Here is a 20870-nt window from a genome sequence, read left to right on the forward strand (position 1 = left end):
CTCTCTCAAACATTCTCTGATTTGGAGGATGTAAAACTACCCCAGCTTTGTCCTTGGAATGATGTCTATCTAAGTTTCTTCACAAACACAGACAAGATGATGGATTGCCAGGCAAATGCTTTTCACTCTAGCACAATAACAAGTACTTGGAGAAGAAAAAAATCCAGCCAAAGGCTCAAGTTTCAGAAATGATACTTCAAAGAGTATTTTTTATTTTTCCCCCTGTAGTGCAAACTAGAGTGTTTTAAAAATCATATATCAAGTAGTGTTTTGGAAACCTTGAAGGAAGCATGCTACACAATTTACATTCTATGCGGTCAACCCTTGCTCAGTGGAATAAACATGAGCAAGCTAAAAATACTCCAGGGAAACACATCCACACATAGCATACATCACATGTCTCTGCTGCTTTTTGAAACCTCTTTTTCTTTTTCTCACCTTGCTCTGGGTTACTGGGTAGAATGCATCTTCTACAATGAGGTGTGAACGAGGAGGCTAATAACACATCCAGGGATCTGGCAGTGATTGCTCATCCTAAAATCCTGTGGCCATGTTCAGATACCATTGGAACGCTTCCAAGGAACCAGGAGGGAATGTCTTAGCTTTGTAACATCTGCTATCTCCACCAGAGCAGAATAACTTGAGCGAAGAATCCCATGCCATCAAGGTGCATTGCTGCTATAGTTCTACATTAGATAGGCAGAGGCAGTACACAGATGTGGTCTAGCCAGCATGTGGTGCCATGCCTTCATCTGCAGGTGCAAGTACTGTTGTGCTCAAGGCAAAGCACCTACTTGGCTAATAGCTTTTCCTTCTTCTAGAGACATTATTCCTGGGATGCGTTAAGTGTTGACCGACTCTCTCTTTTGCACTGTCTAACAGAGCGCGCAGGCTGAAGGAGAGGAAGTAGGAAGGTTACCACCTGGCTCTGGGATGGAAAGATAAATGATGGCAGAATCATAGAACGGGGAATTCCCACTAAGCAACCACAGGCAGCTGAGGGGTTTTAAATAGCAGATGTTTTGCAGTAGTCAAGTCAGATTTTACAGTAAGTAGTGAAGAAAAAGTGGGGATGCATGTCTTAATCCTAGTGCTTTGGCAATGGAGGCAGGTGACTATGTGAATTCCAGGCCAGCCTCGTCTACACAGTCAGGTAGGGCTACATAATGAGATGCTGTCAAAAATGAAAAAAAAAGAGAAAGCATCATCGGACCTCAAGATTAAGGGAATCTCTCAGCCATAGCACATTCTGAATTACACCTGGCTGCTCTGAAAGGCAGTAGTTTATAAACAAACAGCTTCTTGTCACTGACATTCTACCCAGTCACATATTTGCATATCTTAAGACCTATAAAGGGCACAGACATCAGAATGAAACCCACTCTCCATTACTGTAGAATGATATGCAATTTATTCATATACTGACAGTTAGGCAGTACTCAAAATTTATTTAAATAAGCAAGTGATTACACAAACATCTAATAATACTAAAATCGATAGTCCCAAAGTATAAAATACCACGGGTATGAAATACCATGGTAAATACTATTCAACAGACTACAGTCATAATTCCAAACTAAATTACATTTTAAAGAAGATGATTCTTAGCAGTTTGAGGATGATTTTGTTTTTCTTCTTCCAAGCCACTTCTTCCGCCGATATAAGGATGCTAATTTCAGGAAATATTGCATGGTATCATTGCTTAGGTTCCTGTGTTCTAACACATTTCCTTGCCAAAAGTTTTAAAATATTGCCCCTCAACATAGAAACAAACCAGTCAGCACTCAATCCCCTAAGCAAGGATACTCAGATCTGGGGAGTGCTAAGAACTAAGTCTGGGTTCAGCAAGAGTCAGGTAGTGAGAAACCCTTTGCAGCCTTGGAAAGATATGGCTTCTTTTCTGGGGGCTCCGAGCATCATACGCATATTTAGCCATCCAAGCCATGAAGCGATGGGAGAATAGTAGTAGTTTTCTATCCTGATGACTACGACACAGTTGCAACTGTGGTTAAGTTAGGCTACAGTTCGGCAGGATTTCACACAAGGATGGCTCCTATTTAAGCTAATTTCTTATAGCCTCATTACATTCTGGTGAAGTGCAGTTATATGTGCAGGAAGAGTTTGGCTTATCATGTGTCTGTATTATTTTAAAAGTCTTATGCTTTACCCAAATGAGGTACAAGCAAGGGTCCAGCTTGAGAGGCTAGCAGCGGTCTTCGTGAGACATTTTAATAAATATGAACACAGAACGAGATTCAGCTAACTCTCTTACATACAAATTACAGCTAGAGAATTACTATACATTTTTAATATGGAATGATGGGGGGGGAGAAAAAAATCTAAAAAAATAGAAAACTTTCTTCATACCTGGGTGCCAAGGACAGATGTTAACACTGCACAATGCCACAATGTGAGCAATCACTGGAGGGTTGATGCTCCAGAAATGGTGATTTTGGGGGAATCTTGGAATAATGACCAAGAGATGAAAATACTGTACCAAAAGGCATGCATATATATATATATATATATATATATATATATATAGTCACTTATGTGCATTAGGTGTGTGAGCTGTCACCTAAGCAGAGATCTAGGATGACAATGAGGCAGTGTTCTGGGGTATCCATTGAAACCAGTGTGGGCACTACATGTTGATTAAACCTTCCGATGCAGCAAAATGCGGGCACAGCGCCATATCTGGGTTCTGCAGCTGTTTTATGATCCTCTTGCGGAATTTCTCCCTCACACGATTAAACTCCATTATGTCCATGGGGTCCTCTTCAATCCAAAACTTGTGAAACTCGTGCATCAAATAGCCTGTTAGGGACAAGACAGTAATAAGCCTGCAAGGTTATCATCCTTAGTCACATTCCAATCCTCAGTGGAAGAGTTAGACCAGAACAGTCTCCATGGATGTCACAGCAAACACCAAGTATTAGTGAGATCAGTGGAGTAGAAGCTACCAAGCTGCTTATAATTTCCTCCTTTTGCAGCTGGTATGAGAGAAAACTTTTACTCTACAAAGCAGGAGAACAAAAAAATGATGTCACCTCTTGAATATGAATCACGTTGGAAACATATTCTTTTTTCTTAAGTAAAAAGTTTTAAATGTTTATGAGTATTTACCTGTTATGTATGTTTGTGCACCATGTGGTTATGGTGTCCCTTGAAGGCCAGAAGAGGGCATCGCATGCCCTGGAGCTAGAGTTACAGCTGTGAGCTGCTATGTGGGTGCTGGAAATTGAAATGGGATCCTCTGGAAGGGCAATCAGAACTCTTAACCACTGAGCCATCTCTCTAGCTCAACCTTGATATCTCTCTCTCTCTCTCTCTCTCTCTCTCTCTCTCTCTCTCTCTCTCTCTCTCTCTCCAAGGTCTTTGGCTGGCCTGGAACTCGCTCTGTAGATCAGGCTGGCCTCAACTCACAGAGGTTCACTTGCCCCTGCCTCTCATGTGCTTGGGTTAAAGGCTGCACCACCACACCTTTATTTTCAAATATTTCAAAAAATATTTTCAAATTGTTAAAATTACATTTATTTGTGTACATGTGTTTTCAGGTACGTGGGTGTGTGTATGTGTGTGCACATGTTTGTGGAGCCAGGGGATAATGGGTGTCTTCTCTCTATCTTATACGTCAAGGTGGAGCCTCTCACTTGAACCCAGAACTTGCCACTTTAGTTGGTCCCACACTCTATGTCTTCTGAGCACTGGGACTGCAGATGGGTCACAGTGCCTACTTGGTATTTAAATTACAGGTGCATTTAGTCATCTACTATGAGACAGTGAGAATTGCAAACCAAGTCTGAGCTGCAGAGTCCTTACAGAACAAGCATATTCAATGGAAAACCAAAGGAAAACCAGTAGCTTTTCCTGTGTAACGGACAACATATGCAACTACTTTCAACACAGTCCTATACACAGTTTGAAAACATCATTTATTCCTATCTCACTGCACAGTATTTGAGATGTCCTTCCTCTATATACACTGCGATGTCCACCCGTTCTCACCCTCTCATCCCCCCTGTATTGCATGTTAAGGTGTATTTGTACATGTTTATGAACTCAGTCACTAAAGCATAGGGGAAATGGCTCAGGGGGCAATTATTTTATATTTATTTTGGGTTGTCTATTCTGTTTTATTTATTCTCTTTATTTCTTTCTTTTGACAAGATCTCTTGCAAGTCAGTCTGACCTTGAACTCACTAAGTTGCATAAGATCTTGAATGCTTTCCTGATTCTCCTGTCTGCATCTCCCCAGTGCATTATCACACCTGGTTTATGTAGTACTGAGGATTGACCCTAGGGCCTTGTATGTGCTAGTGAAAGAAGTAAAACATAAAAACAAAATTCTAGGCCTTTAGGCCCAAGCTTGGGAATGTGGCCTCTGTGGCTCAGTGCTCCGAGGTGTGCTGGTCATAAAACAGATAGCGACATTCCTTCCTCCACCCACCCGCTTCCTGGGTTCAAAGAGTGTTCATTCAAAGAAAGTCACCCTGACCATTACTGGAACCTGCAATGCAAATGTGCTATTGTTAGGGGCTCTTAGATTGTTAGGGGCTCTTAGAAACTGTCTTGAGAGATAACCTGACACTTGTGACTTTGCACTTCCTTGTGACTCTTAACTGGTATTTTTGGTATTTTCCAACAACGCCCTCCCCACCTCCTTGAGTTGTGGTTTCTTCCTTTAAATACCCCCTTATCCAGCTACTTGGGGTGCCACAGTCCTCTACCCCTGCGTGGTGTATGACCGTGGGCCCGAGAGCGCTCTTGAATAAAAATCCTCTTGCAGTTTGCAGCAAGATCGTTTCTCGTTGGTGATTTTGGGGTGTCGCCTCTCCTGAGTCAGAACGTGGGGGAGTCCTCACTTTGTGGGTCTTTCACTAGGAGAACACTCTACTGGGTAAACGACATCCCCATTCTACTTCTTTCAGGCTGATGGAAAATACTGCATATTAACGTTTTTGATGAAGATATTCACTCCCCTTACCCAGCAGGCCTTGAAGCTACACATAAACTGACTACCAGGAAAGCTGCAAATCAATCCACCATCTTGCATCTTACCCATCCCAGGAGTTGCCTTATCTGTATCCACTCATATGACCTGCCCTGAGGCTGCTTCTAGGCTTGGGCATCTCTAGGAACAACACTGACAGTTACATAGATGAGGGAATAATTTGGTTTTTGTATTTTTAAAAGGCCTTGGTATGTAGCCCCGGCTAGACTTTAATTTGTAATTCCCCTGCTTCATCCCAAGAGCAGAAAGCTGTTGGCCTATGCCTCATGGAACAAACGTGGTCCTTCTCTGACACTCGCAGTGCGCTTTGTGCCCAGCCCTCATCTCCACTTCAGGCTAAGCGGCAGGCCCTCCCACCATAGCACATGCGCAGTGAGTGAGTGCTAGAGAATTTTTGTCCTATTTGTTTTAGCACTATTTCTTCTGATCCCTGCATCTTACTCACTTCAAAGAACTCAATCCTCTGTCCATTTCATCGAGTACAAAAGGTCCTAAAATATCTCAGGAATAGCCAGGAGTGATTTGTTAAACGTGCAGATCTACCCAGATTCAACGAGATGAAGCATCACACATCACTGAAGTTTCAAAACTTTAGGTCCAGAAGACTCCATCGTTTTACACCCCCCACCCCAGGCCTCTTTCTAGGAATGGTTCAATTGATATGGTTATAAAAGAAATGAATGAGAATTCATAATTTCTTCTTTTCTTAATATATAAAATACATAGACACTTTCCCCAGTGGGGCTTTGAGCTCAAATAAACATACTTGAGCGATTCTTGCTAGGAGAGTCAGATTGATTTTTTTTCTTATTTATTTATTCTTTTCTCATATATTACACCCTGACCATAGTCCCTCCTCTTCTCCCAGTCCCTCCCCACAGCCCCCATTTCTCTCATATCCACTTTTCTGTTTCCCTTCAGAAAAGAATAGGCCTCTCAGGGATACCAACCAAGCATAGCATAACAAGTTAAATAAACCCAGGTATATGCCTTCATATCAAGACTGGATGAGGCAACCCAGTAGGAGGAAAATGGTCCCAAATGCAAGCAAAAGAGTCTGAGATAATTCCCCACTCCTACTGTTACGAGTCCCACAAATAACACCAAATTACACAACCATAATGTATATGCAGAGGACCTAGTGCTGGTCTATACAGGCTTCCAGATTGTAGGTTCAGTCTCTGTGAGCCCCCATGAGCCCTGCTTAGTTGATTCTGCAGGCAATGTTTTTGTGATGTCCTTGATCCCTCTGGCACCTGCAATCCTTCCTCCCCTCTTCCACAAGATTCCTCACATTCTGTCTGCCTAATGTCTAGCTGTGGGTGAGAGTCAGATTCCTAATATTATAAATTAAAATCATCCATGATGCACCCATCTCATTAGCATACTCCTGTTGACAGTGATAAAAACAAATGCTGCTAAAACCAACTTTTTAATTTGATTTTTTGACTCTCTATCCATGGTACAATGTGATAATTTGATGCACAAGTATGCTGTGGACTATCAAACCAGACTATGTAGCAACTCTAGCCCCTTTTAATGAATGGTCTATTTTCTATACTACACAGAAGGATGCCCAATTTTGTACTCTGTGCAGACACCCACCTTACTCTTAAGGGGGTGCAACACATCACACAGTTCTAGAAGAACTCAGACAAGTTGTTCCCTCCATGTTTCTCTTGTGCACATAGTTACAGAAGACCATCTCCGAGAGCGATGGTGCGTCACAATTTGACACCATTTTCATTATACTTCCTCTATAAGCACAGATGTGAACTGCTATTCCTGTAGACAGATTCCCCAAGACTCCCCCTATGTTATCAGGAAAATGGAGAAAGACTGTATAACATGGTTGCTATAAAATACAGGAATGGTGACCTGGCTCCCAAATTACATATGACTCTACTCATGTATGTGCTATTGCACAGCATTCAAAGATTCATTTGGCCAGTTTTCTGACTGACCCATCTACCAATTATGTCTGTAACAGATACACTATTAGGCACTGAGGATGAAGAAAAGGGTAGAGTTCTCATGTTTCCTAATTCTCTGTCTTTTGGAGAGAGAGCGAGATGGGTATTCAATTTCTGACAATGATTTGTTATCTGAGACAGCTAACAAAGTAGTGTGGAAGGGGAGGGAGAAAACAGAGTCAATCTAATGCTCCTAGCTTTCAATTTCATTCATTCCCTAGTGCTGTGGGTTGCCCAAGCAGATTTTATATTTCCGTCTTACAGATGTGAGCACTGGGTTCAGCCAGGAAGCTTGAACAGTGCATAGTCACGCAGTGAACAGCTGGATGCCAGGACTGAAACAGGCTGTCATCCCATCATCAGCACAGGCTGCCTCTCCCGGTGCCTTCTGTTCCGCTGGTGCTTGTTTCTATGTAATAATTTCTTCTCATGAAGGTCAGAGAAAAGATAATCCCCTCCCTCTTCTGTGCTTGTCCTTTCCTCTGATCACTACACCTAGCCTTGCCCCATTACAGCTGGGCTCTGTGTTCAGTGGAGCTTCAGATTGGATGTCAGTTTTACAACACAGTGCCCTGGCGGTGCAGCTTTCACCAAGACTGTAAAGCCAGGACGATAGAGCCATTACATTCTTATTTCCTTTCCTCTAGACGAAATACTTGTTTTGAATACTAATTTGCCTCACCATCTGAAGCCTGCTGCATATTTATTGCTGCTTAAATGTGTCTTGGCTTTGCTTCATTGCATCCTCCCTGTTAGTAGAAAGCAAAGGAATGTGCAAGGACACAGATAACTGCAAGCATATTACAGGGGAGATGTGCAGAAGTGACCATGCCCAGTGGAGGGACAATGAATCCAGGGCATAGTGTGCCTCTTCTAACGATGCCTATTCTCTCTGTCCATAACCCAGTCTGTTAGGGACTGCTGCTCTTTCTACAAGAAAGAAGAGTATCCTGGGAAATACGATTCTGCTTTATGCTTTCTTATCTGGGCTAGGAGCCTTTTGGAAAAGCCTATCAATTGGGTAATGCTAAAACATTTCCATATCAGTTACACCCTTTTTTCTCCCTGAAAAGAGGATCATTCAATATTGTAGAATCTTATCTGTCCATCCATCCATCCATCCATCCATCCATCCATCCATCCATCCATCCATCCATCCACTCTATAGTTACTAAGCCGATCATATACCAATGAACAAAACATCTATCCCTACCCTTTAAATGCCAGTTTTTTCCTGGCATTGAGAGGGAGATGTTGGCTGCTGTGTGGTTCTGATTTTTAGCTCCAAGCAGATGAGTTAAAAGTCTGTAGGCAGATCTCTTCTAAGTCATCAGGGCTCTAAGGTGTCTCATGGAAATGTTCGTTTTGTATCTCTGAATAGATTTCCCCAGAGGAACTTATCTTTGGCTTGCCTCAAGTTAATCTCATTGTATTTTCCCTTGCAAGAGCTTCCATGATTTTGTGAAGATGGAAAGCACAGGGTAGGGCAACTTATAAAAGGCCAAGGAAACACAGTGCACACGCTTTTATTTGTTATGCTTATGTTCTCCAATGTGGCTCAAAGTCTCTCTTTTATTTTTTTTTTTCCAGACAGGGTTTTTCTGTGTAGCCCTTGGCTGTCCTGGAACTCACTCTGTAAACCAGGCTGGCTTTGAACTCAGAAATCTGCCTGCCTCTGCCTCCCAAGTGTTGGAATTAAAGGCGTGCTTCACCACGCCCAGCTGGCTCAAAGTTCTTTAGGGTCCGTTCCAAATTCTTCTCTTACACTTCCCGTATCATATCTAATTAACACTTCCCTCTCTACTATACTGCTTGGATCTGCTATGCTCTCCTGTTTTATGGTCTGTGTCCTTGGCACATCTCTGGCTGGATCACTCAGTGCCCATTACTTTACTTCCTGCTGCTCACCCTTTGGCATTCACTGAAAGTGGCATTGCTTTAGGGAGCTCTCGCTGCCTCTCAGACTGGGTGGGCAACGACAGCAATATACCTTTGCAATGTTTTAAAACACTGTCTTTACTTCCCAGTGTGTTGTGCTTGTTTGTTGTTAGAGGCCAGTATTCTTCAGTATACACTCTGATCTGCAGTGAATTGTTATAGGAGTGAATATAATCACCCGGTAGTCAAAACAGGCGCTACAAAATGTCTTGTGAGGGACTTAACGTTTCTACTGACAAGTTATAAAGTAAAGATTTCTTTAAATATCCTTTTCATTCTTATCAGTTATACTTAACCTTGTTAGGCACTGGATAGCTTAATACGTTTTGATGGGAAAACAAAGCCCCACAAAAGACAGAAACTTCTCCTATTCTGACCCTTGTTCTATACTTGCATTGGCTGAATCTTTTGACAGCTCCACAGCTCCACATAAGTTGCATTCCACTTGGGGGCTATTTTTGAAACCCCTATGTGCATAAGGGTTTAGCTCCTGTTCCCAGACCCAGCTATACTCATTTCCCACTGTTTTTTTTTTTAACCAAGTTCTAACGTCCTACTTCTATCATATACTTAGTTTTCCAACTCATTTAACCACAAACCACTTTCCCCAACGATGCCAAACACACCCTAGATGTGTTAGAGCATGGTGGATACTCTCTCAGTTCCAGAGTTTTGTCAAAATCCATGACTGTTCTTAGCCTGTTTGTGGGACCCTCCTCAGTGCCCTTTCCTTTGTCTGAAGGGTCCCTTCACTTTTCTTTTGGAAAGATCTTCTGTTATCTAGGTCCATTTATTCTTCCCAGAATCATTCTTTTACTTTGTGGAAATGTTATATTTTTCAAGAGTTCTCTGAAATATTGAAATAGTAAAATATTGGAGACCTTGCATTTACTTAAAAAAAAGTCTCTCCTATTTTGATACTCAATACTCACTTGATAAGCGAGACTGGGAATATAATTTGAAATTGTAAATCATATTCCCGTATCCCATCTTAAGTTTTTGTAGTTGCCATTCCATGGTGTTTTAGAATAAAATGCTGCTCTTGAGAAGTCTAGTATAATCTCAATTCCAAAGTTTTTGAGTGACAGTTTTGGAAGAGTTCAGGATCATCTCTTTACAATGTCATAATATCTCACAGTGACACAGACCTTGGTTTGGTAGATCTTAATCTATTATGTTAGTGCTCAGAACTTAAAATACGAAAATTCCTCCTTCAGGCCTAAAATTTTACCATTTTAATTAATTAATTAAATGTGTGTGTGTGTGTGTGTGTGTGCACGTGCATATGTGGAAAAGTCAGAGGACAAATTGTGAGAGTTGGTTCTCGCCTTCTATCATGTGGGTCTTGGGGATCAAATTCAAACCTTCAGGCTTAGCAGCAAGTCTCCTTACCCATAAAGCCATCTTACTGGCCTGATTTTTTTCCTTCTTCCTTAAAAAACAAAACAAAACAAAACAAAACAAAACAAAACTTTTCATAAAACTTTTTAATCTATATTCTAGGCAAGTCTTCCAACATTACTTTCTAATCTGCTTATGAATTTCATTTCTGTCAAAACGTAGGACCTCGTAGTCAACCCAGGCTGTCTTTAGAGTTTCATTCTTCAGTGTTAAGCCATGTTAGATCAAAGGGAGACGGACAAAGGTCAGACCTGAAGTCGACACATTGCATTTCATATAAGAGCTGGGGAAAAGAAATATCCATGGTGCCCAGAAGTATAAGCATAGGTGTTTCATGAGAAAACAAGAGACAACATGTTAAACGCAGAGGAACTTCCTCAAAGGGCCTACGGTAGCTCCTTCACAGTGGCCTCTCGGCTGTGACCCTTGTCTGGAGTTCTCTATAGAAACCCATACTGATAATTAAACAATAGACACTTACAGAATGTTTGTTGGAAGTGAGACAGTGTCGGAGCTTCGGGGGCAATGTTGTAGAAGTGTGTTTTTAGAGCGCCGCTCACGAGCAGATTATATGCCAGGTCGGTGATATTGATGCCCACAATTGCAAAGGAGTACCTGCAGGTAGGATCCACAAAATCCAAAAGTGTTGCAACATGGGATAGAAGCACTCCAAAAACCGATAACCTGGGTTCTAAATCCCCATGAAATCATCAGAGTGGCAAGCCACCCGGTCATCTCTATCATATAAAAGTCTTGCCCTTTAACTTTACCACAAAGTTTCAGTAGCATGTTCTAAGAGAATTGAGAGTGTGCATGCTTTGACTTAGTAATTCCATTTCCAAATATGTGGTAGGTCAGTGTCCAAAGTTGACACAGCTTTATATAAAGGACTATTTATTACAGCAGGATTTATCATGGTGAGACACAGAAACCACTTGTGATGGTTTGCATATGCTTGGCCCAAGGAGTGGTACTATTAGAAGGTGTGGCCCCGTTTGACTAGGTGTGTCACTGTGGGGGTAGGCTTTAATGCCATAGTCCTAACTGCCTGGAAGCGAGTATTCTGCTAGCAGCTTTCAGATGAAGATATAGAACTCTCAGCTTCTCTTGCATCATGCCTGCCTGGATGCTGCCATGTTCATGCCTCGATGATACTGGACTAAACATCTGACCTGTAAGCCAGCCCCAATTAAATGTTGTCTTATAAGACTTGCCTTGGTCATGGTGTCTGCTCACAGCAGTAAAGCCCTAACTAAGACACCACTCAAATATGCTAAAAAGATTCCTAGAGAAATTATGGAAAATTTTGGTGCTAACTAAATTTTGGTAATTTTATAGCTAGCTAAAATGACACTCTTAGAGACTTTAAAGCAAGATACACACATAGAACATTCCGAAATTTAGTGTAGGTGCACATGTGTGAATGAGAAATGGCTAGAATGGAGAGATCTGAGCAGTTACTCTAGGTGTGCAAAGTGGTAAGGCAGGCTGAGTTCTGGCCAATATGCCTGTGCCTTTCTAAATTTAACTTTTTATGTCAGATATTTAAGTTATCATCATAAAGTATATTTTATGTCCCTCTTTTACAGAAAGGGAACAGAATACTTAAATTCTCTCTGTTGTAATTCTATCATAAAAATAATTCTAATTAAATAAACCATTAATAACACTGGTTAATTTGTTTGTTTATTTGCTGGTGTGTGCATGTGATCTTGTGTACCATGACCTGTGTGTGTGTGTGTTTGTGTAGGTCAGGAGACAATTTGAGCTTCCTTTCTTTCTAGTTATAGGTTCCAGGAATCAAACTGAGGTTATCAGGCTCAGTGGCAAGTACCTTTCCTCCTAAGCCATGTTGCTAGGTACCTAAAGTAAAAATTTAAAATAATTTTCAAAATTTGCTTTATTATTTTTATGGATATCGGGTGTTATGTTGTATCTGTGTGCCATGTGAATGCCTTTTCACATGGAGGCAAGTATAGGATCTCCCGGAACTGGAGTTATAGACAGCTGGGAGTTACCATGTGGGAGCTGGGAATCAAGCCCAGTGTGGCTGTCTCTGGGCCAGGGCTGGAAGTTTGCATGTACAAGCCCACACTTACCCAATGGCTTTATCCATCTTTTTCTTTTCCCATTCTGTCTTGCTGAATTTGCTGAAAGAAAGAACAAATAAACACATGAATACTTAATATACTTAATTTGCTCTTGCTCCCCTTGAATGATTATATTTAACTGTTAACTACACAGAGAGATACATGTCACCCCATGATCACACTAAGTCTGAATATATTGCTGCCAAGAGCAACAGTGTAAGCTCCACATGGTGACACATCTGTAATCCTAGCTATCTCCATTTGCACTGTTGCTGTTAGAGTTGATGTATTTAAACTGACCAGTTTTAGCTAACATATAGTGTACAGTTTTAATGTTGATATAACATAACATAACATAAGATTTTGAACTCTAGGTTGGTCTGGGCTACATAGTGAGACCTTGTCTCAAAAACAAACAAACTTTAGCATTGGAGTTACGTGGAATTTTTAAATATATCCAAGCAGGAAAAGGAAGAATTTTCTAGAGCAAATGGCAAATGGCACACTGCAAACACTCATGTAATACCACAACATAGCGCGCGCGCACACACACACACACACACACACACACACACACACACACACACACACACAGAGAGAGAGAGAGAGAGAGAGAGAGAGAGAGAGAGAGAGAGAGAGAGAGAGAGAGTAAAGGATATTTAAACGCATGTGTTTTCTACTCTGTGAATGACTGGGTATAAAGCCAAATTACTGTTGGATTTCATGTTAAAATATTCCTATTTTAAAAGTGTGGTTCCTAACTAACAACTAAACTAAAGAGGCACCAGGAAAGTTTTACTTCTAAAAAAAGATTCATCTTCAAAATGAATTGAATTGCATGTGAAATTTAAACATTTCATGAAATGTATCCATTTTCTCTTCAACAAAGCTTTGAAAGTGAGTCCACACTGTGTCTATAAATCTTGTGTCTACATTTGTTAAGTGGAATCTTTGTCTGCATTAGAAATGTAAGAAAAGGCCAAGTAGCTTCCACTTATCTCCAAGATAAACAAACAAAAATCAACAGGCATAATTCTCCTCTTAAAATTGCATCTACCTTTATCCATCAAGTTACTTTAGGACTCTATAAATAGTCCCAAAGGCAATAATGTACCATGCTTGCTGAAGGGCATCTTGGAACATATTCTTAGTTCATATATTTTTGTTTCACTCTTGAATACCTGAAATATGTAGGGTCTGATAGAAGCTATGATGATACCATAATTGGTCAAAATATATCTCTTTCAGGTAATTATAAAAGAAATATATTAGCATTTTCAAGCCCTTCTGATTCACATTTGATGACCTTCACCATCATTTTGAAGCAGCTAATACAAAGGCCTCTTTCTCTGTGTCTGAATTGTAGCTTGAGGGATAAACCAGATTCCTACACAGCACATATACAGAGGCAAGTCTTCTTAAGAGTTGTCCACAGTTTCTCCAGTCACAAGGAGCCACAATTGTGAAGCCTCTGTCTATTTCCCCTTGCTTGAGGATGGCTCACTGATGAAATCAATTTCCCTTCAATCATTATTCAAAAATATTTTAAGCTTATTATTACTTCCCCAGATCACAGACTATCCATGGCTTCTGGTTCTGATCTGGAAACACCACTTGGAAAGACACACACACAAACCCTCAGCCATCTTTCATTACAGGACTTCAGAGGCTCCACAATGCAATCCAGAAGATAAAACTTAAAAGCTAAAATAGCTTCAGTTTGATCAGGTAATCTATTAGCTAGCTGATGTTAATGTTTTTTAAATAAATAAAAGTACAGAAAATAAATTTTTAATCTTATAAAAGATTATAAACATAAGTTTGGGAAAATAATGTAATTTAATGAACCTTAGCCAAATGGAGCCAGGAGGAAAATAGTAGTAACATCAGTGAAATAAACCCAAGTCAACTGGTTCCTGAAATTTAAGACTACCATAATAAAACTTTATGTTTATTTAGCTAGTAATAATTAAGTGCTATCATGTGGAGGACAAAATAAAATCCTATGGGACCTGGTAAAATAGAAGGAACTCTTATGAGAAGAGTAGCTCTTCTCATAAGATCGAATTGGAAATTCATCAATCAAGGCCAGGAGTGTCGAAGCACACCCCTAATCCCAGCGCTCAGGAGTTAGAGGCAGGCTGATCTCTGTGAGTTTGAGGCCAGCCTGGTCTTCAGACTGAGCACCAAGCCATCCAGAGCTACATAAATTTTTTTGAGACTGTGGCTGTGTCTCAAAAAAATACTAATCAAACACCATTTTCACTATGCAAAAACAAACAAACAAACAAACAATAAACAACAACAAAAACAATTCCAAGTAAAATGTCTCATGAGCAGATTAGGTCATGTGTGTGGGATGTTCATCTTTTTAAAAGAAGGGATTAACTGTCCTTTAAGCCAGTTACAGTTCTGGCTTCTTGACCTTTCGTTAGATTAGATCAGTTTGGCTTTTAGCTCATAAAAAATGCAGTCCATGAATTATAAACTATATCAGATTAAAAGTTGGTGATGTTTGCCTTTAAGTGTTTTCCATAAATGTACTTATTTTAGAAATTCTTAACCTATTCATTCTAAAATAGAAGTAAAACAAAACATAAAAACAAAGAAAAATACCTTATTTCCTCCTTAGTGATATCCCTTCATGTATTCAGTCAGAGGAAAAAAAAATAAAGTAAATGAGATGTAAACATAGTTCTGAACGTGAAAGCAAAATAGCCTTTGTAAGTCCTTTCTCTGTTGGTCTTTGACCTAACGTCTTCCATTTCCCTCTATGCCCACACAACACTTCCTTGTCTCTGAATTCTTCCCTCCAGGTATGTCCCTCCATGCTCACCTTTGGATTTCCTGACACTCTTGACACACACTTACTTGAAGGACACCACTCTACATTCTAAATCCTGAAATGCGCGTCTGAGGTATTAACCTTCTTGTTTAGCACCTGTCAACCGAGCTAGCGAGAGCACTTTAAGCTTGGCTTCCTGTGAGCTGACTCTTTGGATATTCTTCGTTAGATCCATGTGAGAAATGACATTTACTAATCCAAAAATCCTAAATCCAACCTTTATTTTGAACACGTACCTGCATTTTGGATGAACAGAGTCGGAGAGGACCTGCTGAGCCACGGTGGCATCCCGTTCTGCAAAATATCTGTAGGGAAGGAACACCTGTGACTGCACTGTCTGCATATGAGAGAGCCACCCTCTTGTGGTGGTGAGGGGCACTTGGCACTCAAAGGTAGACACTGGCATGAGACCATCATTCTTCTGGAGCCAAGAGACTTGAAAACTTACTTATGAACTTCGTTACTACCCAGGGAGCTAAGTATATAACTGAGCATTATAGATAAGGGATCAGGTGATTGAACGGAACAAACTCCCAGAGGCAAAAGATGGCGAGAAGCAACATGGTAAAGGGGCGAGGGAACTCCAGGTCCCTTCTCTCTCCCTTCCTCTTCTCCCCTCTCCTCCTATCCCCTTCCCACCTCTCTTCCCATTGCCCTCCCCTCCTGTTCTCCTCACCTCCCCTCATTCTCCCCTCCCATTCACTTCCTTTCCTACTCGTCTTGTACACACACTCTTTCTCTATCTCCCTTCCTTTTTCCTTCTGTCCTTTCTTTCTTCCCAGTGCCTCCACCTGCCCTTACACAGTGCCTCTGCAGCTCAGGTTGGCATCGACCCCATAGACAGACAAGGATGAGCCCTAATCTCCTTGATCTTTTCTGTCTTCCAAGAGTTAGGATTACAGGTATGAGCCAGGGTGTCCAGATCAAATGCATCTTTCTTAGAAAGCAGTCACACTGTTTTTGGATTCTTGATGATTAAAAAAAAACATCTCATAGGACTTAGGGATGCTAATAAACAACTAAATTTCTGCCTTAGGGGGTGGAATTAGCAATCAATTTCCATAAAACACACAAAAAACTCACACAACCTCAAAAGCGCTTCATAAAAGTATTTAGCATGGGTAATAATAAAGCTATAGCAAAGTTACTAATGCATGCCTACATAATTTATTATAGAAATCTAAAGGGGTCCAGGGAAATTCAAAGCAGCCATTTTAGATTTATTTGTTTTGTGTGTCTGTGTACATATGGAGGTCAGACGACAGCTGATTGGTCAGCTCTCTCCTCCCACCACATAGGTTTTCACTCAAACTCAGGTCATTGAGTGAGGCAGCCCGCCATTTTCCCTGCTGAAACATTTCAAGGCCCAGGATTTATCTTTCTTTTAGAGGTATATATTGAAATAGGAGATGACAAATGGTCCAGGATTGTCACTAAGTTTTTTTTTTGGTCTAAAACTAATGCAATTTTTGAGTTTAGGTCATCAATATAAGAGGGTTTTCTTTTTCTTTTTTTTTTTTTTTTTGCATGTGGCTTAAAGTTTTACAATAAAAAATTTAAAAACCCATATCTAAGAGCTGTTTTAAACATTTCTATGAAGTCTGTTGTACTATAGGTAAGCTGCTGTCAAGTTTAAAAATTGTAGGAACCTGATTCTCTCTTCAGAGGATATACGTCATCTTCCTGGGATGTGACTTTTGAAAGCGATAGCCTTTCTTTGCAGGTTCAGGGCCAGCAGACTAGCACATTGCCCTAATGCTCAACCATCCTTTCTTTTACTCACTGCAAATTGTAAAGTCCCAGAAGACCCATTCCTCGGAAATCTGTTTTCGGATCATCGCCTTGGAAGCCAATCTCACACCACTGCTTCGAAATCCGAGACTCCAGTGGAGTGTTGGGCTTCAGGAACTCCCACAGCTGGAGACAGAGGAAAAGACAAGCATCCATGGGTGTGCACACACAAGTGTCCTGTCTTACTGCCTCAGATGCTGTGAGCTGTATTCTGACAAGGGGATTTTCAAAGGTGAATATATGCACATATTTTATGATAGCAGTTCTTAAAGGTGACTCAACACTTATCTGGGTTAGATGATAAAAAGAAAGAAAAAAAGCCCCAAACGTTATTTCACACTAAGAGCAAGAGGCTATAGGCCTTTACTCTCTTCTCAAGGGTGAGCCGTAGAATGTGGTTGTGGAACTGTTGCTTTGAAGACAATGGGATGCACACATGTATAGTCTAATGTTTTAAACCTTCTCATTTTTGTTCCTAAGTAAGTGAGGTAAAGAGATAAATAATATCTCACAGAAATGCTCTGGGGGGCGGTCTCTAAAATATGAAATCTACAAGGAAAAAGGAGATTGGAAAATGTTGAGGTCACCTGGTGTTCAACTCCACAGAAACCTTACACCAATACGCTTAGCATGAATATTAATTCCATTAATAAAAACAATAGTGGACTGGCTTGAGTTTCACTTCTTAGGTCTTACTGTGATGGGCATAAGAGCAAATACCACACAGCTAGATAAAGAAACATCAACATCGTTCATGAGTGAGCCTCAAAATACATTAGCATCTTGAAGAGTTGCCTAAAATAGTCCCATTCAAAATCTACTCTATTTACCAGTGGAAAATACAAATTTAGAACATTATACTCTTTGCTGCATTATAAATTTAGTTTATTTTCCAGGTTTTCTATAGACAACTAGGTTTAGCATACACCATAGTGATAGAAATAGGTCAATGGAGGACAGGTATTGGTGTTGGTGTTTCTCTGTAAGTGTGTAATGCCCAGACATAAATGCAGCTCTAAGCTTCCTAATGCAGGTGCTAGAATTTGAGTTTGGGTCCTGCGGAAGAGCAGGAAGGGCTCTTGACTGCTGAGTCATCTCTCCAGTTCCACAAATATTATATACATTCTAATTATTACATTTTATTTCTTTGTGTGTGTGTATGTGGTAGTCATATGTGTTAGCACATGGTGTGTGTGTGTGTATAGATGCTGCACATGTCTGTTCACTTGACTGGGGCCAGAGGTTGGTACTGAGTCAATTGGTCTTTACCTCACCTTTATTGTTTTGATACACGGACTCTCAGTGAACCTGAAGCTCACTGATTCAGCTCGACTAGATGGCTAGTGAGCTTCAAGGAGATTTTGTAGGATGCTGCAGATTTAAATTACAGGTCCTCATGCTCACACAGTAAGCACTTTGCTGACAGCCTTTTCTCCAGGCTGAGATTGAGTCCCCAAAACTCTGTACAAAAGTTTGGAATGATGGCTTATGCTTTTAATTCTAGTTCTGGGATGTAGGGAGGGAGGTGACTCTGGAATTTGCCAGTTCCAGGTCAACGAGAAACACTGTCTCACAAAGCAAGGTGGGTGACCTCTGAGGAGTGACATCCAAGGTTGACCTCTCACCTCCATGGTCACACACACAAATGTGCACATGCACTCACAATTGTGTATGAGCATGCGCGCGTGCACACACACACACACACACACACACACACACACACACACACACACATTGCAGTTCACTTCCACGTGTTGTGGTTTTAGTGAAAATGATGCTAATATTACTTCATCTTAAGATCCAACATTTATGCTGCTGTCCCAGTACAGCCGTTCAACTTATCTAAAGGTACAGCGATGTCAGGCATGGTGGTACATTGCCTGACATCATGGCACATGGCAGGTAGAGGCAGGCAGGTGGACCAGGAGCTGAAGGTCAGTCTTGGTTACACAGAGAACTAAAGGCCAGCCTGGGTTAGCTGAGCTACAGACTGGGTGAGCAAACCCTGCACGTGATCTTTTTACATTACTTTGGGCAGCGAGCTCTGTTGGCTCTGCTGTAACTGCTTTCTTTTGTCTTTGTAGTAAAATAGCAGCCAGGGACAACAGAAATACTCCCACATGGCTATGTGACAGACCATAAGTGCTACAAATGGGTGGGAGGTCAGGATTTGTCTGTGGGCTTTTGTTTGCTGACTTTTGTCCTAAACAGGTTAGTGAAGTAGGAAGCAGGGGTGTCATCGCCCACCTTAAAGACTGAGCTTGAACTGGGGCAACTCTACACCAACATTGGCCAGGTTCTGCAGACACAAGGTCAGACCAAGGCATGGTTTCCTCTGAAGACACAGTACGTGAGAGCCTTTCTAATGATGTGAGCTTGCACAGTTACTAACCACTCAGTCTCAGTTTTCTTACCCCCATTTCCAAATGATAATAAAGACAGTAGATCAGCACAAAGTTACTGTGAGAATTAACATGGAGAACTCGGTGCAGAATTTACTGTAGTAATCAAAACGTAGCAAACATCCAGCAATTGTTTCAATATTATGACTGTATTACTTTCATACTTGGAATTCAAATACCCAAAGGGGCAGAATAAAGATCCCTCTACCGTGTGTGTTTGGGAAGGATAGAGACTATTACAAAATTCAGTGGATAAAGATTTTAAAAGCTAGGTGGCTCCTTCCTTGAGAATAGTGAATAACAGTAGGAGCGATGAACAAGGTCCTGGGCACTTGGGTGTCACGGCTTAGTATGTGCTATGGTGAATGGCTCTGTATGTCATGGATGGGGACACAGGAGGTGGAGCTCAGAGATATATTGGGAAGAAGCTGAAGGGCAGCTCTGAGAATATGGGCTCTCTACTGTAGTACATAGGAAGCCTGAAGATTTTTTTTGTTTTGTTTGAGAAAGAATTTTTCATGCATCCCAGACTGAGCTTCAAGCCCCAGACATCTTGCTTTGGCTGCCTCAGTATGATAGAGGCATGTAGGGATTAAAATGGCTAGACTTGTCTCACAAAAGCCAGAAGATGGAAGGAAAGAGTGTAAAGGCCAGGGTGTCTTACATCTGTAACCTCAGCATTTCAGAAGCTTAGGCAGGAGGATTGTCACGAATTCAAGGACAGGCTTGGTTCTATAGTGAGTTCAGTACCAACTCACAATTGCAGGTAAAACTTTGTCTCAAAACAGTCAAACACCAAACAAAAAGTGCCAAACTTAACAGTCAACTGTTCTGGCTTTATTATTTACTAGACATGTGATAGATAGTCGGAACCTGAACTAACATAAATGTCGTTTTTTCTCATCTCTAAAATAGTCACTAACCTGATTCCTTAGCCATGACATCAGAATAATAGCATGTACATAGTCAAATCCTAACCATTGATAAAAGTTGACATACTGTTGGAGTGTGTCTGAAGTACACTACACTGTTTGAGATAAACTCAAAGTTAGCAAATAGGATTTGGATGCCTGTTCTGTGCCATCTTAGCTGGCTTTAACATCTAGCCAAGTATGATGGCTAATCTTGGTTGTCAACTTGACCACATCTGGAATTAACAAGAACCCAAGCAGTTGGGCACACCTGTGAGAGAGTTTTATTGGATGGATCATTTGAGGTGGAAGACCCACCCTAAATCTGGGCCACATCTTCTGGTGACTCAACCCTGCCCCCCCACCCCGCCACACACCTAATAAAGGTCATGGAAGAAGGAAGCTTTTGGGTTTTTGGCCTGCTTGTTCCCACTCTCAATGGCAAGTTCATCTGTCTTGTTCTTGAGCCTTTTTGGTGCTAGAACCATCAAGTGAATCAGTTGCT

General features: G+C 41.0%; 1 protein-coding gene across 4 annotated transcripts in view; it reads right to left on the reverse strand.

The window, feature by feature from the left end:
- Positions 1-210: 210 nt before the first annotated feature.
- Elmod1 (ELMO domain containing 1) overlaps positions 211-20870 on the reverse strand; it is a 59453-nt gene continuing 38793 nt past the window's right edge. For 2 of the 4 annotated variants that reach the window (XM_029482141.1, XM_029482140.1), the window contains exons 7-12: positions 17045-17178; positions 15498-15566; positions 15033-15056; positions 12426-12476; positions 10808-10941; positions 211-2817 (exon numbers count right to left, since the gene is read on the reverse strand). In XM_029482141.1, coding sequence (XP_029338001.1) covers positions 2645-2817; positions 10808-10941; positions 12426-12476; positions 15033-15056; positions 15498-15566; positions 17045-17178 — 585 coding nt within the window. In that variant the 3' untranslated portion in view covers positions 211-2644. The remainder of the gene's footprint in view (positions 2818-10807; positions 10942-12425; positions 12477-15032; positions 15057-15497; positions 15567-17044; positions 17179-20870) is intronic. The other 2 variants (XM_021172727.2, XM_029482142.1) reach the window with 1 other exon arrangement.

The sequence above is a fragment of the Mus caroli genome, chromosome 9 (assembly GCF_900094665.2).
Source record: "Mus caroli chromosome 9, CAROLI_EIJ_v1.1, whole genome shotgun sequence".
In the NCBI taxonomy this organism is placed as follows: Eukaryota; Metazoa; Chordata; class Mammalia; order Rodentia; family Muridae; genus Mus; species Mus caroli.